We start from the raw sequence: 26,827 nt of genomic DNA, 5'->3' as shown, positions 1-26,827 counted from the left end.
ATAATTCAGAATGAAGTGCCCCTTTTTTCCCAGAGCAACAACTTGGAAATCCCAAACTGAAGGCACTCTTTACTGATTCATTAACTTCAAAGGGAAACAATTTTAAGTGAACCTGTTTCTCCTTGAGAAACAAAATTACGTTAACAAACAAAACATTAAAAAACAGATTGGAGCACGAGAAGGTTTTTGCTCTTATTTTTATTCTCTATTCACCGTGGCCTAAATACTGTTCTGATTATAGCACACTTCATATATTCTGTATATGCTGCTGCAAAATGTCCATATGGAAATCATTTTGGATCTGCTGCCAACTGAGAACAAAAAGACAGTTCCACCTTTGAGAGGATGTGTGAATATCCCACAGTGGCTTGCTCCACATTTACTGTAATTTGTTGTGCAGAGAATGAAAAGTTGCGCTAACGAGGCAAGGAAGTTGTCCGTCATGTGCCTGCCTTCTATCCCCGTGTCACTCTCATGTCATAACTTGGATAATTGTCACAACTTTTTGATTTTTGAATTGTGAAAATAAGATGAAGAGAATTAAAGGCTTCTCTGTCAGGGAGCCATATGTAACAAGCACGCATGTATTTTAAATATAAACGAATCAACTGAACTTGCCACAGTTGAAAGACTCGGATAAGGCTCGACTTCAGTTTGCAGATGTTTGTTCAAGTGTTTAACCAAACACAAGAATGCCAAAAAGAAAGAAGGGAGAAAAAGACTTGGGGGTAATGATGGGTGCTGAGGGAGGATAGCAGTGGTATAAAGCAACAGCACTAATTTATTCACATCTCTAAAACCCATATCCCATCTGCGTCCCCACGGGTTCATCTCCAAGTGTGTCAGAACAAACTCTGAGCTTTATTATGCATTCATTTATTACATTTGTTGAGCTGAAAGTTTACGGCTTACACAGACGCAAGATGCCCCCCTCATTTTGCACAGAAATTATTCTGTATTCTCCAAACAGAAATCGCTCACAGTCAAAACACAGACTATTTCTCTGAGCTAAAGACCTCATTTTCAGCTGTAATCCACACTATGCAGAATGGTGAATTAGTGCCACCTCTGCTGCTTTTAATTTGATGCTTTTGGTGTAATGGGGTTTTGGTCACTGCATTGACCAGTTTTAACCTGACTTGGTTTTTTGTTTTTTTAAATAAAGGTCTCTAGGAAACATTTTAACCATCAGTATATGAATAGGATGATAAAAGCTTTTATTTCTTGGATGAAAAGTGAGTGTATTACTGTGTTTACTGTGTGTTTACATCCATCTTACGCCATCTTAACCTCAGTGCAATTAATATTTAGCAACATTTCAATTTGAAATGTAAGATTCAGTACATGTGTAGCCATATTCTTGTAAATACAGAAATCACAGTAGTTGTTTGTCTGTTCTCCTTGAGTTACATTCAGCAGCCATTTTGGTTGCTGAATGTAACTCACCTTTGCTGTAAGGCAGAAGAAAAACAATCTTTCCTCAAGGTTTCATTTGACCTCTCCTGCTGGCATCCAAGGCTACTAAACCCAATATTTTCAAGTCACAACATTTTCTTGTTGTAAGTTATATTTTAGCTGAGAGTCTTCGTTTGCAAAATACCTTCTTCCAGCAAATATTCAGACTGTGTCAGAGAGTGAACCATAGATGATTCCAGTAAACTATCAAAGACTATATTCTATCTATAACTCTAAATACTTCAAATTTGCTTTAGACCCTCAACTATTGCAGAGGGTGGCGGTACACACTAATCATCGATTCTCCCCCTTAAAATCAGAGAGTGTCAGAATGGGAAGGTGAACTATTTCCTATTTTTTAGTTCTGGCGATTTTGCTGAGATTTGAAATTTGAGTCTTGCCCTCTTTTAAGCATTGCACTCTAACTTAATTCGTTCTGATTTGTGCTTTGAATATACTCTGATGCGTCTGTGACCTGCGTATCCACTCTATCCCTACAGTGGTCACCTGTCCTACACCCCCATCCATCCCCAACGGCCTCCTTGAGGGCTCAGTCCTGGAGTGGGGAACCAGCGTGAGTTACACCTGTTTACCTGGCTATGAGCTGTCTTTTCCTGCTGTGCTAACCTGCACAGGGAACGGGACATGGAGCGGAGACTTGCCTCAGTGCTTGCGTGAGTCATCGTTTCCTACATTCATTCATGCCCACAGTGCCTTCAGGATGATTGTAATGTACAGGAAGTCTCTCTATGTTTAGACTGAAATAAACCAGATGACATTTCTGAGACTGTCAGAAACTCGGTGATTCCAACAGTGAGCTTAATTGGACTGTTTTTGCCCGTTTTTAACCATTATCAGGCTTATGATTTTTGACTCTTAAAATAAGTCTTGCATCCTTTTGTTACATGTATTTGAGTTTCCAGACAGCTCTATACCTGCATATAATTTTGTTTCTCACATGCATTACATTAGTTTTAAGTTGTGCGCTCCAAGGCAAAATCCCGTATACACCACTTTTGCTGCTTTAAAAGGTTACTTCAAGTTAATGAAAGTCAAGGAATTTTGCTTAAGGATCATACAAATGAAATGAGACAGTCTGGCAGAGATGCAGAACAGAGATTATATCTGATCTCCTAAGTTACAACATCAGGGTCTTTTTTGTAAGCATTCAATCATACTTAACCCTTAAACCACTTAAAGTAAATTAAAAAAAAACGTCTTTCTTAAATGAAGGCTGGAAAAATGCAAAGAGGAGTTGGACGTTAGATCCTGCCCGTTTCTGAAGACGTAAATAAATATTTCATCATTAGCACGTGAAAACAAAGCTCTTATTTGGATTTTGATTAAATGAAAACTGAATTGACCTCTAGCCTAAGTAACAAAGCTACAATATTAACGATGAAGATGATGATGATCCGAGCACAGCCACAAGTGACGTGTCGGGTGCGTCTTACTACATTAAGACCTTTCTCTGAATCATCCTTGCAAGCATAATAATAACCTCTGGGATGCATGACTGCTCAAGAGTGTCTTGCTGTCATCTGAATCATTCCTGCATTGTATCAGTCAGACAGAAATGAAATATCAAGAAGGCTAGAGTACTTGCATGCATTTGCTTCTCTCTGAATATCAGTCAGGACTAAGTAGAATAAAACAAAAGCCACTAAAAATAATCCTGCTCAAACCCTTCAAGTGCCGCTGTTTTGTTTGAAGTATCGCCACTTTAACTGCTGAATATAGGCAGTCCTTTCGTGCTGAGTGAAGTGCTGAATTTTGCATCCTACAAATTAAATATTGCAGCCCTCGTGTGCAAGAAATCTCTGCCATCAGATACTCGACTTTGTATTAGGTATAGCGTTTTATTGTGTATACAGTTACTTTGGCAAGGTTTTGAATTAGAGGAAAATTGGGATGTTTGTAGTATTTCATCATCACATGTTGGATCACAACAGACTGAACCTATAAAGCCCCCTGAGCCCATTTGAAAATAGTGCATTTGCTGCTGTGCTCTCTTGTAATTGATGCTGATGACAGAGTTCATTGCTTGTGGCCATCTTCAGTCAGGCGAACGCGGGCCCATTTGGGTACTTAGCTTCTGAAATGCAGCTGACAGACTGCTCGTGTTTGTGGCCACGCTACTAGAAGCATAGTACCGCTTGTAGCCATTTGCTGTACTCAGTGGCCACATAGCAGTCATTTACTGTAAGTCAGTATGCGCACTGCTTTCTGATTTATACCCTGCTTAACTGAAAACGACCATATTTGTGCGCCATGCCCTGATAGTGCTCTAGCAAAGCTGAGTAACCAAATGCGTGTTGTATTGAGGTACGCTTGTATCTTCGTTCGCCTGCTAAGAGTAAAACATGTCGCCTGTTTGTAAAATGGATAAGGTTCCACCTGATTAATGTCTGGAAGTTGTCTACTCCAATTATGGTGAGCGGAGTCATCCCTCAGCACACTACAATCATTTTTCCACATCAGCTACCCCAAAACAACCTCCCGCAGCAACGTGAGTGAGTAACCTTTATGTTCCATGATACTGTTAAGTGTATCTGGGCAGAGAATTGTTTTTGAATTGGTAATTATATTTAATAGCCCTATCACTCACAACGCAGAATTCGTGCTTTAGTGATTGTGCTAAATTGACACAAATTGAGAGGAATGCACTATAAATATCACCGAGTGTGACCAATAACCAACTTCTGTGGAGAACTTGGCTCTCCTGCTACATTACTCGCGGTAGGAACATGTATATGATAAATCACTGAGGTTTACCAAGGAAAATAAACGAGTCATTAAAACGGGAAGACAAAGGGGAAAAAATGCTGATCATGTTTGGTGTAGAAAAGGCTATTATCTGTGCTTTAAAGTGACAACAATGCACTATCTACAGCAGTCTGCGCTGGTGGTTATTATCAGTTGAGAAGTCATTAGAGGTCAATTCTTCTGTGGTCAAAGTTTGTTTATGGTACTGGCCATTATTACTGGGACGCTCTCCATTTTCACAGGCAAACTGTGAATGCCCATATGCCTGCAGTATTTTTGTATCTGTGCATTAGCTGCAACTATAAAGATAATCTTAAATATTTTCTTAAGTTACCATCTTTACTGAGGAGATTTCCCAACAGAATCATAAAGTCAGCGGGACGAATCATCAAATTCCTTTTAGCTACATCATACAGATTTGCTGCAAATCAGACCTGATAAGTTTGTTATATTTTGTATGGTGTGAAATCATTTTAAATATACTGCCTAGCAGTTTAGTATACATACAGCATGGCTGCACTGCTGTCTGTTTAAAAAAATATATATAACTGCAATTTATCAACTTCAACTCAGCACTTTCTCTTGAAATACAGTTCAGCAAAACTCCAGGAGGTGCAATGAATCAGCAAAGCAAGTCTTTTCTTAATAGTTGAACTTTCTTTAGCCAGACAGGATTAAGATGCATGGCCCTGCTTTCTATAACAACACATATGAATCTCCTAAATTCAATGCTTGAGAACGCTAGTTCATGCGTCTGCAGGGATGCAACTTTGAATGTGGCCTCTGCATAATGATTACCTTAAAGCATTGATAATTCATCAAGGAAAGAGTGTGGCTGAAAGAGAGCGAGAAAAACTTTGACTAGTCTCTCTCAGTCTTCCATCAACACACATATACATACACAGGAACACACAGGCGCATTAAATATGCTGAGCTTGGTTTGGCCTGGGGCCATTTCTTTTATATATCCATAAAACAGTACATTATTTCCCCGCAGCCTAAAGCTCATGACTGATGTGCATGTCACCTGGTTGGCCTGTATTGTCAACCCTCCAAAGTGCCATCTGCATACAGTCTTACGATGCCTTTTTTGAAATGACAAGAATCATTTTTCAGATCTGGAACCGTATTTGCATCTTTGCTTGCTGTCATATCAAAAATGGGTAAACCGCTGCAAACAAGTGGGCAGAAGCTTGCAATGCATCATTTTCACTGGGGGTCTAAAGGATAGGGAAACACATTTTCCAGGCGAAGATCCATCCCTAAATCCAAGGATTTTTTTCCTCAGATAACAGTATTTCCAGTAATGGCTTTAGTCAGACATCCCTGGATGGGCTGGATTCTAATCACTTCTTTTACTCGATATCTATTGTGTCAGATATTGGAAGTGAGAAAACCCTGTTGGCTTTTTTTTTTTTTTTTTTTTTTAGGGAAAAGAGCAAACAAGAACTTATCTGTCTCCAGGCCTCCATGTAGCAGCACATGTCAGGTCTGGAGAAGCAGTGCCTGCCTTATTACAGACTTGATCCCACAGTGCTCTGGCTGCGTGACTGAAGACGGTGACTCTCGCCTCTGCACTCTCACGCACTGAGCATTTCTGGATCCTCCACATCCAACAAGTATCTTTCACTGATCCACTTGGTTATAGTGGCTTGCTAGGTGCAAACATTAAATAAAGAAAAGACAGAAAAATAAACTAGCAGACTGTCTCTGGACATCACAGCCATTCAGCCTAAATCACTCCAGTCAGTTTGATTAGATGTCTATAAGCAATAAATTGAGGGAGCCACAGTGGCAATCCATTGGGAATCATCTGCTGAGGTTGTGGCTTCAGTCTCATTTAAAAAAAAAAAGATATCATACAAGGGGCCTGGAGAGCAACAGCAGCAGATGGCTGTAGTTGTGTTAACCTCAAGGCCCTGTCAGAGAAATTAATATTCACTTGCTAATTATTTTGATCTCAAATTGAGAGCCGTCGCCCCCCTCTCACTCCCTCTTTGCTGTCAGAATGAATATGCACATACCCACCATTAGCCCTCACCAGCAAGGTTGAGTGTTGGAAACAAAAAATAATAAAAAAAGAGACAGAGTAATTCATCCAGAGACAAGGACGTCAATGCATCTGCCCACACGCAATAAAAAATGGGCAAAAGACTTTGTGCAACAAGCATAATGTCAATGCAATTTGAATAATTCAGTCCTTGAAGACTTTGTGGATCATATAGAGAGACATTCATTTTTACAGGCGGGAACGTGAATAAAGAGGATGTAATAAAAAGCCTATCAAAAACAGCAAAGCTCACAGCAGCAATCAAAACCAGTGTCGGCTCCTGTGGTCTGATCATGTGTGGGTACAGAAGAAGCCCCCATAGCTTATTAGTTGTGAATATAATACTGAAGACTCAGCTGAACAATGCTTTCAGTTGACTCTCTGCATGCAGTCTTCCTTTTGTGTTATGCAGCAGAAAAGAGACAGATGTTTGAATTTTAAAAAGGAGCTAGATCATTTTCTGCATTTGTAATCACACGAACAGAATATATCCTTCACACTGCACCTGGATACGTCCTGTATGGTTACAGAAACATCTGTGCTGCTGTTGTTGATCAGGAGCGGTATCAGCAATATTACACGTTTCCTCCTCTGCAGCCAAGTTCTGCGGTGATCCTGGGACGCCTCCCAAAGGAAGGCGAGAAGGACGCAGTTTCATCTTCAAGTCAGAGGTCACGTTTAGCTGCAGTGCCCCCTACGTGCTGGTCGGGTCAACAACTCGCATGTGCCAGGAAGACGGGACCTGGAGCGGATCTCAGCCCCGATGTATAGGTGAGGAAACAAAACTCGCTGATTCACCTAAACACAGAAAATCTCAGTGTTTGAAAACAGTTTTGGAGTTTTCCACTGTAATTACATTTTTCATTCCTAATTATATTACAACAAACAAATGCACAAGAACATAAAGAACAAAAGGGCTGAAGGTGAATGAGAATCAGGCTGCCATCTGGTGTAAAACTAAATCAAAGTATAAAAATCATTTATGTGCCTCTTTATTTTCATCTGATGTTAGCTGCTAAGGAAATATTTGACAAAATGCATAAAATAAAGTGCTTTTTTGTAATTTAAAGAAAATTGAAAACCAAGAAATGCATTTTATTTCCGGTCATGTTACTGCGCCACATCAGTAATGAAACTCCAGAGAGAAATCTTTTTTTTTCACTGTCGCATTCTAATTTTTCCAGAGCCCACGAGAACCACGTGTGAAAACCCGGGGACACCTGAGCATGGCTTCATGAATTACTCAACAGGCTTTAAGGTGAACCGAGCAAAGATTGTAATGAATGCATTTCATTAAAATGGCTGTAGGCACTTTAATTCTGGGGTGATTGTGAGTGTGTGTGTGTGTTTTGTTTAAGAATTTATGGTATAAAGGTGTTTGAAATATTAGAATTTCCACATTTTCCACTATATCTAACAGGTATACAGCTGTGAACACAAAGCACCCAATCAAAGTAGCACTCACTGTAACTCTGATGTGTTAATCACCCTTCGTTTTCTTCTAAATGTGCAATATCCAGTGGATTTTTGTAGGTACAGTTATCATGTATTCCTTTGGATGATGTTATGTGGGTGCAAGGATGTAGCAGAGAAGTACGTGCATATAATTCCCCTTAAACCAACTGGATTTTTCAACCCCCTGGAATGTCCGTGGGGAGATGTGAGGGAGGAAAAAAATGCATCTTAAAAAAATAAATAAATAAGTAACTGGTGGTATGACCATTGATCTGTGCTCAGTGAGATGAGATGCTTTCAGTCTGTGTGTTTCGCTTTATTTTTGCCCTCCCTATTGCTTTTAGAGTGTCACTTACAAGTGCAATTTCTCCACGACATTCAGCTGAATGTGTGATATGTAATTTATCCCATATGAAAGCATTGGGAGCTTATTTAGATAAGTGCTTGTAATGGCTGTAGTCTTGCATTTTTCTGCATTACTGAACATTTTTACCAATATCCTGAGACTACCGAATGAGAAAATTCACTGTTGATGATGTCTTTAAAGAGTCGACTGGGATGGTAGCAGGAAATAAAAGTCATTTATTAGCAGAACAGAAAGCAGTTGAATATTTTAACCAGAAAGTCATCTTCCTCACTCTTTAATGTCTGTGCATCAGTTGCAAACACAAACATGGGCCATCGCCTCTGGGAATAGCCTCCATCTGCCTCTACACGCTACAGATAATCATTAAAAAAGTGAAAAAAACTTTGGTGTGCACTGTGTTTTTTCCAGGCTCTTTAGTTTGATGCTAGGAGCCTATTGGCATTTGCATCATTGTATTGACTTTTTTCACTTTGTGTGCGGTCTGTTGGTGGCCAGGTGGGCAGCAGAGTCGACTTCCAGTGCCAGCAGGGACACATACTGCAGGGCTCCACCACAAGGCTCTGTTTGCCGGATCTCACCTGGACTGGCACCCAGCCAGCCTGCATCTGTAAGTGCTTGTTCCTTATGCTCTAACTATATCTTAACATCACTCGTTGTTGTTTTTCACTACTCCTTCTGGCATCTTGTCGCTGCTTATCCGCATTGCCGACTGCTCCAGACGCTCTGTTTTTGCTTTTCCTCAACACCCGTAGCACCCATCCTCGCACTGTCGATACCTCCCTTCAGTAACTTTTCACATTCGCTCAATCCTGCCATAACCTCTGGCCTCCCAGTAGATTGCAGCTTGCCCCTCAATCAACCTGCCATCATCCTGAGACTGTACTGAACACTGTGATCACTGTCCTTCTGTTTAAACTCCCCGAAAAGTCGACCGACACCAAACTATGGCCGTGTAGTTTAGCCCATTCACTTTGCCAAGATAAGTGGTTTTCTAAAATGTGATGTAGTCTATATCCTAGTAAAACCCTTTCAGCGACAGTGGGTTTTTTTACTGGAACATTTCTTATAATAAACTCCATTTTATTAAGCACCCACAATGTAAACACTTCAGCTGTGTGATGATAATGTGCTTCAGATGATATTTTGTAATCTTGATTTCATAACTACAAAAATATACGGCATCCGTTCAAATCCCAGAGACATTTACGCTGAGGAAGCAAGCTGAGGCATTGTAATACCTGCCCCGTGTCCTCTGCCTTCCTTGCAGCCCTGTGTGTCTGTGCATCTGCTGTAGTGGGAGAAGAAGGAGTTTAAGACGAATAGTGAAACCTTGAATATGTGCCTGCTGTGTTTTTGTTGTTCATACACTCAGCTAAAAACAAATCAGGTAAACCTGACAGAAGCTGTTTCAATAGAAACTTGATGCCACTGTACTAAATTAAAATTTCATGTTAAAGGTTCATTATATTCAGAGCATGATGATTTAATTGAAATTTGATGTTTTATACAGGGAGTGCAGAATTATTAGGCAAATGAGTATTTTTTCCACATCATCCTCTTCATGCATGTTGTCCTACTCCAAGCTGTATAGGCTCGAAAGCCTACTACAAATTAAGCATATTAGGTGATGTGCATCTCTGTAATGAGAAGGGGTGTGGTCTAATGACATCAACACCCTATATCAGGTGTGCATAATTATTAGGCAACGTCCTTTCCTTTGGCAAAATGGGTCAAAAGAAGGACTTGACAGGCTCAGAAAAGTCAAAAATAGTGAGATATCTTGCAGAGGGATGCAGCAGTCTCAAAATTGCAAAGCTTCTGAAGCGTGATCATCGAACAATCAAGCGTTTCATTCAAAATAGTCAACAGGGTCGCAAGAAGCGTGTGGAAAAACCAAGGCGCAAAATAACTGCCCATGAACTGAGAAAAGTCAAGCGTGCAGCTGCCAAGATGCCACTTGCCACCAGTTTGGCCATATTTCAGAGCTGCAACATCACTGGAGTGCCCAAAAGCACAAGGTGTGCAATACTCAGAGACATGGCCAAGGTAAGAAAGGCTGAAAGACGACCACCACTGAACAAGACACACAAGCTGAAACGTCAAGACTGGGCCAAGAAATATCTCAAGACTGGTTTTTCTAAGGTTTTATGGACTGATGAAATGGGAGTGAGTCTTGATGGGCCAGATGGATGGGCCCGTGGCTGGATTGGTAAAGGGCAGAGAGCTCCAGTCCGACTCAGACGCCAGCAAGGTGGAGGTGGAGTACTGGTTTGGGCTGGTATCATCAAAGATGAGCTTGTGGGGCCTTTTCGGGTTGAGGATGGAGTCAAGCTCAACTCCCAGTCCTACTGCCAGTTTCTGGAAGACACCTTCTTCAAGCAGTGGTACAGGAAGAAGTCTGCATCCTTCAAGAAAAACATGATTTTCATGCAGGACAATGCTCCATCACACGCGTCCAAGTACTCCACAGCGTGGCTGGCAAGAAAGGGTATAAAAGAAGAAAAACTAATGACATGGCCTCCTTGTTCACCTGATCTGAACCCCATTGAGAACCTGTGGTCCATCATCAAATGTGAGATTTACAAGGAAGGAAAACAGTACACCTCTCTGAACAGTGTCTGGGAGGCTGTGGTTGCTGCTGCACGCAATGTTGATGGTGAACAGATCAAAACACTGACAGAATCCATGGATGGCAGGCTTTTGAGTGTCCTTGCAAAGAAAGGTGGCTATATTGGTCACTGATTTGTTTTTGTTTTGTTTTTGAATGTCAGAAATGTATATTTGTGAATGTGGAGATGTTATATTGGTGTCACTGGTAAAAATAAATAATTGAAATGGGTATATATTTGTTTTTTGTTAAGTTGCCTAATAATTATGCACAGTAATAGTCACCTGCACACACAGATATCCCCCTAAAATAGCTAAAACTAAAAACAAACTAAAAACTACTTCCAAAAACATTCAGCTTTGATATTAATGAGTTTTTTGGGTTCATTGAGAACATGGTTGTTGTTCAATAATAAAATTATTCCTCAATAATACAACTTGCCTAATAATTCTGCACTCCCTGTATGTTTTATTAAAAATAAAATCTCACACTTTAGAGGTCTTTCTAGGTTCAGGTCAACTCATTATCAGTCCAGTACTTGTACCTGACCAGTTTTAGAGGTTTTTTTAATGCTACTTTACACTGACTGGTGAATAATTCAAGCATGGAAAAAGGCACCTAATTCCTAAAGGCACACCGGACTGAAAATCAGGTCTTATGGAGTGATCGATTCATATTATAAAGTTTTGATTCGAATTGATTCAAATTGTCATCAATATGCACGGGACAGGTCAGGAGAGAGGTGCAAAAGTGCACATAAAACACAGTGGAGGTTCTGTCGTGGTTTGGAGTTGAATTTCAGCCAGTTGTGTTCAGAATCTTGTCAAAATTGCTGGAAATATGAACGTGGAAAAGTACGGTCAGATTTTCATCGTGTAATATCGTCTGGAAAGAGTCTGATTGACAACAGCTTCATTTTTTAGCAAGACCCCAAACATACTGTCAATGCAGCAAAAGCTTCCCTAGATAGAAAAACACACACTGGAAAACTACCAGTCATGAATTGGCCTCCCCAGAGCCCGGACCTCAACAATATTGAAGCAGTGTGGGATCATTTTGACAGAACAAAAGGCAGCCAACATCAAAAGGAGAGCTTTGAATGTCCTTCAGGAAGAACTATTCGTGAAGACTGCTTGAAGAAATGACACCAATGCTGCGTAAGAGTTCAGGCTGTGTTGAAGAATAAATGTGGTACCAAATATTGACTTTCAGGCTCGTTAGAACTGTACAAACTCTGGTTTTGCTTTATATACTGTATTTTCATGTATGTTTGCACATGTTTGCATATGCTTCAATAAATACCTGCACGTATTTCCCATTATGAACCTATCAAAATATAAAGAAATGAAGAGACATTTACGCAGTACTGTATATAAAGTCAGTTGTTGTGCAGAGATTCTTTTTCAAAATAAGATTTTTTTTTAAATTAAGATTGTTCTCAAAACTTCAGCTGAAAGCAGAAAAGACTACAAAAAACATACCTGTCTACACTTGACAGCTCCTCAGCCCTTCCTGCTCCACCTCTATCTTCAAACTGCTGACCCTGTCATCCTGCTCGCTATAGAATAATTCAGGATGTTGCACCTCCTCTGACTCCTTAATGGCATTTATTGCGAGCATTGTGATGGATACCCAAAAATAGAGCAGCAGTCAGAGCAGATTTAAATCAATATTATTATAAATTATAAAACTCATATGTAAAAATGTGATTTTTAACTAAAAGACTGACATCGTATTGCTGGAGGTGTGGGAGCAGCTGTGTTTGGTGAGGATTAATATCTTCATGCAGTTAAATGATTGCTACAGAGCGAAACACATATAGTCTGTATTGCACCGCTTTGTGAGTCTTCAAAAAAGTCGAGATGACTCTGCTGCTAACAAAGGAAAATATTATAACACGAAAATAAAATAGAAAACAAATCACTAGACGAGAAGATTAATTTGAAGTCCCTTTCACTTTGTTAAACACTAGTTCTCTTCATTATTTTCTGAGGAAGCCTAATGCGTAACAATATATTCTTAATTTATATCCGTGCTTAATTTAAAGCTCTTCGTCATCTTTTATCTGCCACGAGACGGACAGCAGAAGCCGAGGACACGATTCAGTCAATTGTTAGGCAAATTTATGCTACATAACTCATTAAAATTCGTGTTTACCTGCTTTGTTTTTAAATATGGTAATTAAGGTTTCAGCCTTAATTGATTAATAATGGATTAATGACTTCCACCATACCTGACAAAACAAGAAATGTTAATGCCTCAACCTAGTCTTAAACTTTAGTAAATCTCTACATTTCTCTAAAGACAGTTTATATTTTTATACTGAAAGAGTGAAAAATAAAATATAAGCCATGTTTATGCCTACTGGATATTGATTTGATTTGCTTCCTGAATATTCCCGCCGTGCACATTACTGCAGTGATTAGTCCTCAAGAAGCTGCGAGCAACCTTTTTGAATATTGTGTACCAACAGAACATCCCACCAGCCACAATTACTTGAATGGGCATAAAATAATATATTAAAAAAAACAATGTTTTAAGGTTTTTGCTTTATTTTCTTGACTTGGGCTGTTCAGCAGGTGCAATTTCATTGCAGGGTGTGCCTACTGTGGTTGCAACTTTTCAGGAGCTGCTCTCTGGCCTTGTTCCATCACCTGTAGTGGCTTGAAAAATGTATTGATTTTACCCCTGACCTCCTCTTGTCATTGTTAGCTGGAATTGAAAACACAGTCTTAGAATACAGAATTTATGTTTGGCAGTCACCGCTATCTTTTATCCTACAGTTTAAGGAAAGACCCTCAAAATAAATGACTGAGAAACATTCTTAGCCTAATGCTACATTAACATTGGTCATTTAAATACTCTAATCGTCAGTAGGTTAGCTTGCCATAAAACTTTGTGGCACATTAGCTTATTAACTGGCAGGCAGCATCACATCCATCAGGTTTCATGCATTCATGCCACACTGTTTTCCTAATGTTTTTTATTGAAAGACTTCTCTAAATCTGAAGGTCATGCATATAAATTTTTTTGTGCAAGTAGAATCTCTTTTCACTATGGCACAGTTCACACTGGCACAGGCTTCTTGTGAATAGAAAACTCGAGATGTGTTTTTTATAAGTCACAGTAGCTCTAACCCACACCTCCAATCAAGCTTCATTGATTGAACCTCAGGTTTGTTAACTAGATTCCAATTAGCTTCTGCTGTTGTCATTAGCCCAGAGGTAAATGATGTATTCAGGAGGGACCTGAACAATAACTTGTGTGCTGTGCTGTTAGTTAAACTTGCTTGTGTTGGTTCATAATTGTAACTCCTGACTGAGCAGCCTGAATGTTTTTTGCAATAGCATGTGTCATTAAATAGTGCATGTGGTTGCTATGAATTGGAGATACAAAAAAAAAAGATTTTGGTTTAATAAAACTGCGAATCATTGTCCAGTAAATTAATGACAGCCAAGTAATTTTTTATGCGTTCGTGCCTGGAGATGGTTACACAGGCCCAGTGGGGTGTCTGGCCCAAAAAAACATTGTGGATAAACAGTGGTTATGTATATGTATTTCAGTGTGAGTGCTTTTGTGTGGATCCAACACTCTGTTGTGACCTTCGGTCAAAACACAGTCATAAATCCTCTAAACTACCTTTCTCTATGATTAAATGGTCCTCTGTTACTGTGAAGCCACTTAATGGATTTAAAAGTGAAGCCAACCAATCTTATACAGCTGGCAAAAGCAAAAACTTGGAGGGATTATCAACACATTTAATGCAAGTGATGCAATGGACGCAAGTCAGAATTTAATATTCCTGGCTCTTACTCTTGTTATCTCTATCAGATTATATTGTTATATAACAATATTATTATTCATTCTCTAATATATAAAAAACTTGAATAAATCAAAAAACTGAAAGACCTCTATGTATGTCTACAGATTAATGAGATTGCTTGTAATAAATAAAGTTGTGTGTTACAAGAAAAGAAAACATTGTAACAGATTAAAAGTTAACTTTATGCTATCGACCGTGGCCTGCTGTTACTAAAGCTGGCTGACCTTCTTGTCCCTTACAGAAATCCATCAGCATGGCTGTCTCTCTGTGTCTGCCTCTATCTACCTCTGCCTCTCAGTCTGTATCCCTAGCCCCGTAGCTAAGAGATAGCGGCGTTGAATGAAGAACATTGCATGTTGTCGTGTGACACAAAAACTGTTCTTTGAGGCTCCTTGTAATCTCAGAAGTAAAGCCCACTGTGCCGTTTGAAGTGTAAATAAACTGTCAGCTGAATCTGATGAGGAACATGATATGTGTTTGGTACAATTCACAGGCCTTGTAAGTGCCTTTAGTATTCATGGTCTACAAACTGTGCACCACACTGTACATGTGCTGACAGTCATTTTAAAGGAGTTACTTAGACTTGTCCTCAGGCAGTAGGGAGGGAATACAGCTTTATGTTTCTAGCTTTAATATCTACAACCCATTGAAAGAGGTAGTTTTGGTTTTTCTTTCTCTTTTTTTTTGCACTGTGTAAATAAAAACCACCTCATTAAAAAAGTTCTGTGTGGCACACGCGGTTGATTTAAACAGTTTTTTCTAACGCATGCTAAATTGTTACATCCAGTTATAAGTATATGATGCATTAGATGAGCTTTCTGCTAAATTTCAACACAACCTTTACCTTCACGGGCCTCTTTAACTTCCTAGAAAATGGACACTGTGCTTGCAGACATGCATACTCACCCACATATATAATACTACTCGAACATTTCTCAAACACCAGCAGCAGTAATATCCAGAAAGAGGAATTTCCAGCAGTCTGCTCGTCTTTCATAAAGCCCAAACTGGGTTTCATCCTGGCATCCCTTCCACACCCTATTGCCACTAATGTCATTAAGACGCCATGAAGAACTGATTTGGTACTGTGACTCACTTGCAGCTGTCTGCCATTTGACAGCTGGCAACATATTCTTTCACTCACAAACTGCAAAATTATTTCGCTGTTTTTCACATTATGGTCGATGCCTCAGAGGCTGAATGCTCAGTTTTTTTTGGTTTGTAGGGTGATTTGCATAAACTTTTGTTTTGTAGGGAGAGACTGTTGAAGTGAAAATTTAAGCTAAGTGTATTCAGATATTTAATTCAGACTAAATAAGACACTGGTGTTTTGGCAACACGACAATAACAGTGTTTGCCCCCAGTTTGTTATTCGTCTAAATGCTATCCTAAATTTCTCCCTGCTTTGTTTTACTTTTTGGAAACAGAAGACAGGAGACAAAACACATTTCAACACTTTTGTGGATGGGAGATTTCACTTTCTGAATTTTATTCTTTCCAAATAAAACATGACAAACTATTTAGTGGTTGGTCATTTGTTGTCATGGAGCTCTCACACTTTTTTCCTCAGTGTAGTCAGCCCGGGCTGCACCGTACATGCACGTTCTCATGCTGTACACTCTCACAAGGTTTAAAACAACGTTTGCTTCGGCACTTTTCTTTCCCACAAGGACACCAGTGAGCTTAGTCCAGCTCGGTCCTGCCCTTGAACATTTTCGATTATTTCAAGATATACACAAACACCTCCAAATGTTTTGGGGGGTTTTCAGCTGCTAGCTGAATTACAATGAGTTCACCTAGACCTTGTGTTGCACTGCTATAGCATTTAAACGCAGGCATTCCTTATTGCTTGCAATCTGTGACCGGTAGCTGACATAGTTTGGATATAATTTGGCTCCCGCTCATGTTGGAGGAAAATTCAGTGTAAAGTTAAGCAGTGCATATCCTAACCCACAAGATTGTATTCATATTAGAACATAAACATAAACATATTAAAGTATCAGCATGCTTCCTAATAGCTGCCTGCACTCAATTAAATTGTAAGATATGTGTACTTCCCTTTTTACCCCCACCCACCCCCTGTATCTTCTTCTTCCTCCCCCTAGTGAGAGCTTAATTATCTTTTCTCTATCTGTACATCTTTCTGAGTTGGGTGTGTACATGTCTGTGTGTGTGTGTGTGTGGTGCACGACTCTATTTGTATGCATGTCTGGGATTGTGATGTGAATGTGTGTGTACTAACACATTGCTCCTCTGCTTGATATCCAGCTCACTCCTGCAAGCAGCCGCGGAGCCCAGCCAACGCTGACGTCATGGGTCTAGACCTGCCTTCGTACGGCTACACCCTGGTGTACACCTGTCAGCCAGGTTATTTCCTCTCCGGAGGTTCAGAGCACCGTGTCTGCCGCTCCGACGGCAGCTGGACTGGCAAGGTGCCCGTGTGCAGAGGTACGTGGCTGGCAGAGGTCTGCGGGGGGCAAATGATTGAAAAAGTGGTGAGAAGGGAAAGAATTGGAGTTAAAGGTAAATCAGCCAAAACAATAACGAGGTGCGTTCTGTGAGCCTATCGCATAACCGCCAGCAAGTTTCTCAAAGTTTCATCAATGTTAGCGTTGGAGCATAGCCACCACAGGTTTTAGCAAAAGAGGGAAAAGTACAATGCAGGCAGTATGTTACAGCTGAGTGCTATTTGTTTTGGAAACATCCTCCAACTGTTAGACCCTGCTGCGTATCACAATATCTTTGTGACAGATATATTTATGTTCTTTTCAGCCGGTTCCAAATCGCATGAGAAAACTGTCAAACATATACTGGGAACACCAAGCCCTAAAATAAACGGTGAGTATTGAACTGTACAAGCTTTCCATTTAATACATGCAGAAGTCGACAATCCTGTACTGCATCTGCCGTTTGATAGGCTCGGCATTAACTGCTGCACAGAAACATTTTGTTTCTCAAACAACAGGAAAAAATCATCTCCGTACAACCAACGCTCGCCCTTTTTCATTGTATGCACTCTGCATAGTGTGAGCAATGTTTATCTTCATCAGATCACATAAAGAATAATTATGTAGTGCCTTTTGCACAAAACCTAGTGTTGTAGCGCAGTATTGCAGGTTATAGGTTCCGTAGAGGAGAATTATTAAAATGATGAAAATTGTTGGTGTAGAGCGTGGTGCATATTTGTCCGTGGCTATATTACAAATACAGCAGGTTTCCTTTTTCCATTTCAATATATGCCTCTTTCAGAGTCATTTAGAGCAAATGATTACTGCAAAACAAGATTTAAATCCAATTTGTTCCAGGCAAAATTAACAGGTCATAATAGGGAGCGATATTCGCATAATATACGTACGACGCGTTTCATCTGTAATAGAAAATGGTGCAGCATGGTAATTACTTGTAAAACTGTACCACAATACATGCATGTAAATTTATGCTGTAATTATGATGAAAATATACTGAAGTCTCTGAATTTGCCTTGAGCATCGAAGAGCACTGTAACGCATTAAAGAAAAAAATTTAAATGTGTTCGTTTAGAATATGCTAATAGAAATTGTAATTAATTGGTGCATATGTGGTTCAAACATGAAGCTTTCCAACATGAAGCTTCCTCCCGGAATGAAATCTGTATTTTTACTGCCAGGTTCTTTCCAGACCTTTAGGACAGCCTTCATCCTTGCCAAATGGATTGGTACTTATTTAGTACTTTTCTATTCTTACTGAGCACTAAAGCTCTTTATTATTATGTTTTTCTGTCAGCTTCAGCTGTACTTGAACTGTTATTCAGCAGATTCTGATATGCTAACATAATGTAAGATTGTTAACATGGTATCTGTATTGTAGGCACCATCACTGTGTCCATGTTAGATATAAGCACGTAGCATATACCAACATATCACTGTAAAACTAAAGAGGCTGCTTCAAATGTTGTCAGTAAAGCCTGCACATATCAAGGCTGTATCATCAAGGCTTGTGTTATCAATACTAAATACTTTGGCTAGGTAAGCTGTTCATATTTACTCAGGAAGCCTAAATTGAAATTTTAAAAAATAAGTAAAGTAGAGTGCGTTAAGACATTTAAACACAGAAGAAAATCTGTCCAGGGTTCTGTGCAAAACACAAAAAAGAGGTTCCTGTTTTATTTTTTAGCATTTTCAATTCTCATCTTTACACAAATTAAGTGACCACCACTGACCATTGGCTACCAAGTCCCACTTCTTCAGTAATTACTAGGTTATTATTCAGACCAAGATTAATGTCTTTTCCTGCTATTAACTACAAAGCGTCACCTTTCTGCGTTCTTGCAGGCTAGAAGAAGTTTTTCCACTGCATAATATTAAAAGTTTCTGCCGATTTCACAGAGCAAGCCTACAGTTATCGCTTTAAAATTGTATTTAATTATCACTGGCTGAGATTGTCAAAGCATATAAGGAACTTGATATTCAAATTGAATGACGAGATTGTTATCAGCTGTCTGTTATGTTGATTCCACGCCGTTTCTAATTACCCTTTTGCAGCGTTGGAGTCGGCTTGAATTACAACCATGATGTTGACTTGATGTTTAAAATATACGTGTTTGAACCGGTAGTTCCCCAGGAGTTAATTTGATGTAATTTTTTTTAATGACAAAATGTTTTGACATTACTTAGCGAAGTTTCATTTTCCCACAGTTCCCGATGACGTCTTTGCACCTGATTTCATCTGGAAGGGTTCATATGATTACAAGGGCCAAAAGCAGCCAATGACTTTAACAGTCGCCAGCTTTAATGCCACAACGGGAAAAGTCAATGTAACTTTAAGAGACAGTAGCATGGAGTTTCTGCTCTCTGGTGAGTCATCAATAAATCATCTGTCTTCTACATCCTCCCCCCTAACCACCCCTCAACAAATCTGTGTGTCACTTCCATTTATTTTGAGGATGCCTCATGTCAATCAGTCAATCACCAAATGATCTCATGCATGAGAGTGGAAATTAACTATTGGCGCTAAAGACGGATGTATCAGTCTGCAGCGAGTGACTGACTAACTGCCCACTCAAGAGTCACTCGTCTCCTCCCCTCCTCCCCCAGCTGTTTCTTCTTTTCTCACCTCTTCTTTTCTTCTCCGGCTTTTCTTCATTTTCCCCCCTCGCTTCTCTCTGCTTTTATCATTCTGCCACACTCATTGCCTCATCTCTTTACTCGCATCATTTCTCTTCTTGTCCTTACCTTGTAGGAGTCTACAAACGCCAGGAGGCACGGCTAATGCTCCTGCTGTACCAGATGAGAGCAGTGGCCCACAGCTCCTTGAGCAGGATTACTGATGAGACCTGGGCAATGGACGGATTTGTGAGTGTAAACAGGAATTTGAATCACACGGGAAGTAATCTTTGGAGAACAAAAAGCAGGCGCTGCAGCTGTAATTTATTTTATTAAGTCTGTCAGACAGATAGAATGATGAGAGAAATGGGCTATAACTAGTTGGAAGCCAAAAATAAGCCTCCCCTGGACTTAATGAAACCGCTGTGTCCTTATTGTTTGCTGTGATCCTACTTAAGAGCGCCAAGAGATATAAAAAAAAATCATAACATATGAGAAAAGAATGTGCTCACAAGCAGAATAGTAATTTCTCGGCTTACTGTGTGTTCCCGCTGGTGCATGTTTACACTGGCTCAACATCAGATGCATCAGGCGCGGTGTACGAACCATTTCACTGCACCTGCACTGACAATTTGCTGAATAAGCTCAGACGTACACCTGAGATCTAAGGGACCCGGAACAACTGCAGAATCATTTTGGTTGTTAAATTTGAAGTTCTTTTTCTAAAATAAACTTCAAGGTCCACTTAATAACAGCCACTGACAGGCGACTGCACACCGCCGAGCTATTGATAGCATAGCTCACAGCTTCTGCAGAAGAGTTTCGGAGAAACAAGGGTCTTATTTTTGAATGTAGCACGACAGAATCTGTCGGCTGTCGTGCTAAATACGGTATAGCAGAGGTTTTTGATGACGCGTAGAACAGATGTGTCACAGATTTTATTTATGCAGATGAAACAAAGCACTGTTTTTCAAGACCTCCGTTATGCATTTCTGCCAGGTTTCAGCTGAGCCTGAGGGCGGTAGCTATGTGTTCCAAGGCTTCATACAGAGTAAAGACTACGGACAGTTTGGGCTACAGCGACTTGGTATGCATTTTTCCCCCTTCAAATACAGTAATCCTCATTGCCATCTGTCACACATCCATCTAATCATTTTCCATTTTTAATAACATGTTGTGTATGATTAATTTGCATGAATTTTCAAACTTTACTGTGGAATATCTGTGTAGGTTCTCAGTCATCCAGGTCATGGTAGTCTTAAGAGCTTGTTTAAGTTTTTTGAAAATGTTTCACCTCAAAATCAAGAGTCTAATTCAGTCCCAGGTATTTAAACCTTAGCGGGGGATTGTTGTTTTTTCCACACTTTGGCTCATGTGATGGCTCACATGGTTAATTGTGGGTCAACAGCCGCATCCTAAAGGACTGTCATTTTCTTTTCAAGCTCTTAAGACTTTACTGTGGAGCAATGTGTGCGACTCTACTCTTAATGTTCATCTGCATGATTTCCTTGAATGATGATCCTGCTCCAGTGCCCAACCTCTGCTGTTTGTCTCATCATTGTTTCAGATTAGGAAATTGCAGTCATATATTTGTCATGGATACGTGACAGCCGAGATATTGGTCACTGTTGCTTGTCGCTTTCCTTCGGGACAGGCTAAATTTGTCTCGATATCTGAGCTGAAGAGGTTGGAGAAGGACACTTAACTCCAGCACACATGCACCAAAGACACTTTTAAAGGCATTCATGTAAAGTATTATTTAAAAAAACTCAACTACTACCTGAGATACTATATGAATAATATGGCTGTTATACTATTATACTGGCAGCAATCATACACTTAAAGTGCCTTACTCCTCGTACCTGCTTTCAGCCACCTCTTACCTCAACCATACAGCGAGCAGCAGATTATCCACTCCACCATCATTGCCCTTCACTTGTGTGTGCTCTACATTAACGCTGCCATCATCATATGATGGTCTCCAGGAGATTATAGCAGTCACAGTGATCATCATCAGTATGATCATTATGGATATCATCTGGCTGCTGTGTCTCCAACTCCAGCTTTATGATTTTCATCATCGTCGTCATTACCACCAACAGATATGTATCATTCTGGTTTTTTGTCTCTCTATTTTGTTCTTTGCATTTTTTTTTCCAATGCATATCCTGCATACAGTCTCTGTTTTTCATTTCCTCTGGTTAAATGTTGCGTTTGCCATGTCGCAGGTTTGAGCATGAGAGAGAACGTTACGCTCACCGACCCTGAAACCAACGGCTCCACCAACAGCAGTTCTGTCGCTGTCGCCATCCTCGTGCCTTTCTTTGCTCTCATCTTTGCAGGCCTCGGTTTCTATCTCTACAAGCAGCGGTACGTAGTGGACCCTGGTTTCTGCCACACTAGCTGCCGTAGTGGACATCTCTTTGGTTCCCACATGTGAAAGAATGTAGAGTCTGTGTTCCCAGGTTGAGCTTTAGTAATTTACTACACACTTGATGTCAAAGTTATAGACTCCCAGATATTTCTAGATGTCTTCACATTTGCAGCCAGTAGTGGATGGTACACAGCGGCCCACTTCCAGAGTCTGCTTTATCGCAGTAAAGTTCCTCACTCGATACAGTAACTTACTTGTGAGAGACTTCAAAGCCTGATGCAATATTAGTCAACGTATTACCATCTAAAGTGTATTACACAGCGGCATGCTTTAGGTTTTTTAATGAGAATGGCTTTGATACAAAGCGTAATTTGCTATATGTTCACACGTGTAAGTAATGCACAGGGTGTGTATTGTGTGCAGATGGAAGGATTTCCCCTTAATTTAAACGGAATAGCTCTCAGAGCATAGCATGCACATTTTGCACTCATGCAAATTTTGCACTCATTATGTTACCTACCAGAGAAATGGCACAGGGCACCTCTGACTGCTCTTTTCAACAGTAATTACAATTCAGTCTCATTTACCAGCTACAGCAGTCCGGACCAAGATAATGGAAAAGTGTTTATATGATTGGAAGGATGGTAGATAATTGGCTTACTATGTCTAACTAATATGCACCCTTCCATCCTTTTTTTTTTCTCCCCAGGAAAACAGATAAAGCGCAGTACACAGGATGCTCTGTCCACGAGAACAACAATGGACAGGCCACTTTTGAGAATCCCATGTATAACACGAACACGAAAGCTGCTGAGGGGAAAGTTGTCCGCTTTGACCCCAATCTCAACACCATCTGCACCATGGTTTGATGTCTATTGAGTATCAGAAAAAGGACAGGAGAAAACGACCTCTCCGGGTTTGTTTCACGTGACTATATATAGACATATTTATATATTTCCCAGTTTCTAAAGTCACCGAATTGCTCAGAAACATAAAGCACACTTTCAGCAACACTTTAAGGTGGTTGCGATCGATCGTATACACAAAGTAAAAGATGAAAGAGTGAGGACGAGTAGGTACCGCACCTATTCAGATTTTCCCCTAGTCTGGTGAAGAGAAGTGTTTTTTTGCACTCTGTGAGTGTTGGCTTTATAAATAAAAGAGCCTGCGACATATAGATAAAATAGAGTATTTTATACTCTGTAGTATAAATATAGAGGGGTTATTTCGTAATACCAAATGAAAAATTTAATGTTTTCTGTTACAACAAAAAAGAAAAAGAAAAAACTAAACAAAAAAACAAAACAGCCCTGACCTACGCTGTTTTGTTTGCTTTCGTCTTAGTCTTACATCATCCTGATGAGAATTATTTTTCTGTCATGGAGGTGAGGAGCCTCTCAACTGTGAGTTGATCAATCTAATCTGTTTTCTGTTTTCCAAGCAGCGGGGTGTGTAAGCGCAGATGAAGTGGTAGAAGAGAAACAGCCTCTCTTTGAATAGCGTCGATGCTGAAGTCTGTTCAAAGTTATATGGTCAATTATACCTCTTAATTGGGTGGTACCTCCTACTGAGGAAATGTATGGCCAGGGATTTAATTACTGAGGTGCAGCACACTTTTCCGAGTACCACTGGCAAGGCTTAGGCTTCTGACGACAACAGAGTGCATTTTCTTCACCAGAGATATATTTAGCATTAGTATTTATTGATGTTTGCAATGAATTTGTTTTTGACTGATATGTTCGCACAGTTTGACAAGGCCAACCGTTCTGTACTTGTCAGTGAATTGGTGATTTTGGGACTTATTAAACTGGTAGCTAGGTTTTCCACTGATGGTTTTTGCCTCTCAGAAAAACTTTGTGCCCCAAATGAGCCAAATCTGGAGTGAAGTAACCCCCGGCCTTGAGCCTGTATATATCAAGAATTTCAAAGTAGGAGTTGCTTGCCTAATTAGTTCAGGTTTTCTTAAAAAACAAGGTCAAGAATAACTACAGTGCACAGAACATACAACTGGCCAGGTTTCCCAGAAGTTCATTTAAGCCTGGAAGTCAGTAAATTCCGCAATGATATGTGAGTGGGCAGTCTGAGCCTTTTATTATGTTAATCAATATTTTGACAGCCTTATGTTAGAGTAACTCTTAAAAACAAAATAAGTGCAACTACCCCATCATCTCTAATTTTCAGAGCGGTGTGTGTTCTACAATTCTTTTGGGAAACCGTGCCTTAGTCAGTATATTCTTTATTCATACTCCTACTCTAAGACACTTGATGAATACACGGCCTTGGCCTGTTTTATTAACACTGAAACAATTTTTTTTTTTAAACCATCAGCTTCTGCCAACAAATGTACAGTATACACAAGAATTTGCACACTTAAACATGAACCACCATTCATTTTAAACTCCCATCCAAGACCAGTTATGTTTTAAATATTTTTAAAAAAGTATAGAATTTGACACTGTCATCACATTTCTACATCATTGCAGTGCCTTGAATACTGTATGGGCATGTGTTTTTTAAGAAAGACATTACATATATTGTATTAGTAAAACTGCACACTGGTGTAATTTATCTGCACAGTTTGCAATGATTTAGCAGAGTGATGTCAGAGGGTTTATCTGTGACGAGGCATCAAAAAGCAGCTCATAGTTTCATAACTGTGCATGTTGGCAAAAAGTGATCCAGTATAGCAATTGCTGCTATAGTTCTTTGTACCACTACGTTGACTCCTGTCATTGCTATTCCATTTTGTACATTTATACAGTTTTGATACTTGATGGCATTCTTTGGCAAGATGTCTTGTGTTATCGATATGTACTATATTTTGCAAGTTTCACATTTCTTATGGATGAAAAAAAAAAAAGAAATGCATCTGGTCAAAACAGTATACGGTCAGTCTTACACCCAGAGACTCCGGAGTAGAGTAGAATGCTTTTAAATGTACCACACAGTTGTTATCCCGTTCAAAAACCTGTGAATAAGAACATGTACATATAACAAAACTTTTGTAAAGAGATATATTTTTTATGCAATTAAAGCATTTGTAAGTTATTGAATATGTTGTGTAAAATTTCACATGTAAATGTCATGTAAGATCAAAAAAATTTGTATTTTTTCTTTATCAGCAATGTATAAATCGTTAATTTATATATAAAATATAAAATAATGAACATGTGTTGATGATTCTTATTTCTGATTTGCTTGGTTCTGTTAAACTGCAGTTTATTTGCTTTGTAAAGAAAGTTTTAATAAGCACACTTCCTGATTCAATAGGAAGTAAGGAGGTAAGTAACAGCCAGGTGTTGCTAATCAAATACACTTGATGAATTGGTTACCTGGAAGTGTGAGCATCTCTATAAAAGCGCAAACTTTGGTAATTTGTTGGACTGGAGAATTCAGGTTTGTGTATTAAAACAATGCCAGGAGTGGATTTCATCTTTCATCAGACCATGCAATGCTCAGAAAAACTGCAAAACACCCAAGAGCTAGATCTCAAACCCCACCTGCTTCAGTTACTGTGTTAAATTTCAAAGTTCATGACAGTAGAATTGGAAATAAACTGAAGTATGGCTTGTGTTGAAGTTTGTTTAGGAGACAGCCTCTTCTCTCTTAACATGGCATGAGAGCTTAGATTTGTGAGGTTGCCTCTGAACGAACAGGACTCCTAGAATAATGTTTCTTTGACTGATGAGACCACAGCAGAGATGTTTGGCGATAATGCTAAGCACCATTGATGAAAAGCAAACACCATATCATCAAGACGTTGTCTTGGGCTTGTTTTGCAGCCACAGGACCTGAGCAGCTTGCAGTCATTGAGTCAGCCATGAACTCCTCTGTATATCAAAGTATTGTACAGTCAAATGTGAAGCTTGGTGAAACGAGGTCATACAACAGAACAATGATCTCAAGCACAACAACAAATCTCCAAGAGAAAAAGAAAAGAATGAAGGTGTTTCGGTGCCTCAGTCAAAGTTCAGACATCAACCCAGTTGAAATACTATGAGAGAAACTGAGAACGGAGGCAGCATTATAAAGAAACTTCGGACAAAATTCCTTCACAGGGATGTGAGCGACTGATAAAGTCATACAGAAAACAGTTACGTGGTTCTACGTGCTGTTGAATCATTGGGTGTACTTAGTTTGACTGCATAGAGTAGATAGATCAGGGGTGTCGAACTCCAGGCCTTGAGGGCCGCTGTCCTGCAGGTTTTAGATCTCACCCTGGGTCAACACACATGAATCACATGATTAGTTCATTACCAGGCCTCTGGAGAACTTCAAGATATGTTGAGGAGGTCAGCTGTGATGTATCAAGGACACATCTAAAACCCGCAGGACACCGGCCTCGAGGCCTGGAGTTTGACACCTGTGCTCTAGAGCTTTGAAGTCTGCCATGTGTCAGTGTGATCAATAAATGCAGTCTTACACTTTCAAACAGTGCTTAAAATAAAAAATAAACCTGCTGGATTTTAAAGGTCTCTTTGTCTCTACTGATCCGAATCTTTTTTTGTGTGTTGCTTCTTACAAATTTCCTCTGGAATGGGCACAAAAAGGAAAATGCATTTCAGTGTACTTGGCTTTGCATACAAAATGTATAACAGGTGTTCTTTGTTCTTTATTTATTTTTAATTTTTTTTTCACAATTCTTTGGATTTCAGCAATTTGGATGATTGACCATTTATGCACAATAGAGAGAGCGCAAGTTCTACAAAATGCATGTGAAAATTGAGGCATTTGAGAGAAACAAACCCTGTTCCCCTACAAAGAACTCAATTTACCATGCATGAAAAAGTGTGTGCATTTGTCAACAAGACTACATTTCTAGAAAACAGCGGAAAATAGTGTCTGTGA

General features: G+C 39.6%; 1 protein-coding gene across 9 annotated transcripts in view; it reads left to right on the top strand.

The window, feature by feature from the left end:
• The window catches only part of LOC120722328 (CUB and sushi domain-containing protein 3-like), a 249,206-nt gene extending 224,284 nt beyond the window's left edge, over positions 1–24,922 (top strand). For 3 of the 9 annotated variants that reach the window (XM_040013302.1, XM_040013299.1, XM_040013298.1), the window contains 11 exons: positions 1,956–2,129; positions 6,869–7,042; positions 7,456–7,529; positions 8,589–8,700; positions 16,793–16,972; positions 17,297–17,362; positions 19,198–19,356; positions 19,742–19,854; positions 20,605–20,692; positions 21,834–21,975; positions 22,689–24,922. In XM_040013302.1, the coding sequence (XP_039869236.1) occupies positions 1,956–2,129; positions 6,869–7,042; positions 7,456–7,529; positions 8,589–8,700; positions 16,793–16,972; positions 17,297–17,362; positions 19,198–19,356; positions 19,742–19,854; positions 20,605–20,692; positions 21,834–21,975; positions 22,689–22,848 (1,442 nt within the window). In that variant the 3' untranslated portion in view covers positions 22,849–24,922. Of the gene's footprint in view, positions 1–1,955; positions 2,130–6,868; positions 7,043–7,455; positions 7,530–8,588; positions 8,701–16,792; positions 16,973–17,296; positions 17,363–19,197; positions 19,357–19,741; positions 19,855–20,604; positions 20,693–21,172; positions 21,353–21,477; positions 21,976–22,688 lie in introns of those variants that run through there. The other 6 variants (XM_040013300.1, XM_040013297.1, XM_040013295.1 and 3 more) reach the window with 4 other exon arrangements.
• Positions 24,923–26,827: the final 1,905 nt, after the last annotated feature.

This window comes from Simochromis diagramma, unplaced genomic scaffold (genome assembly GCF_900408965.1).
Source record: "Simochromis diagramma unplaced genomic scaffold, fSimDia1.1 OVJJ01000618.1, whole genome shotgun sequence".
Taxonomy (NCBI): domain Eukaryota; kingdom Metazoa; phylum Chordata; class Actinopteri; order Cichliformes; family Cichlidae; genus Simochromis; species Simochromis diagramma.
The sequence above is the reverse complement of the archived record's forward strand: the minus strand, read 5'-3'. Positions and strand labels throughout refer to the sequence as shown.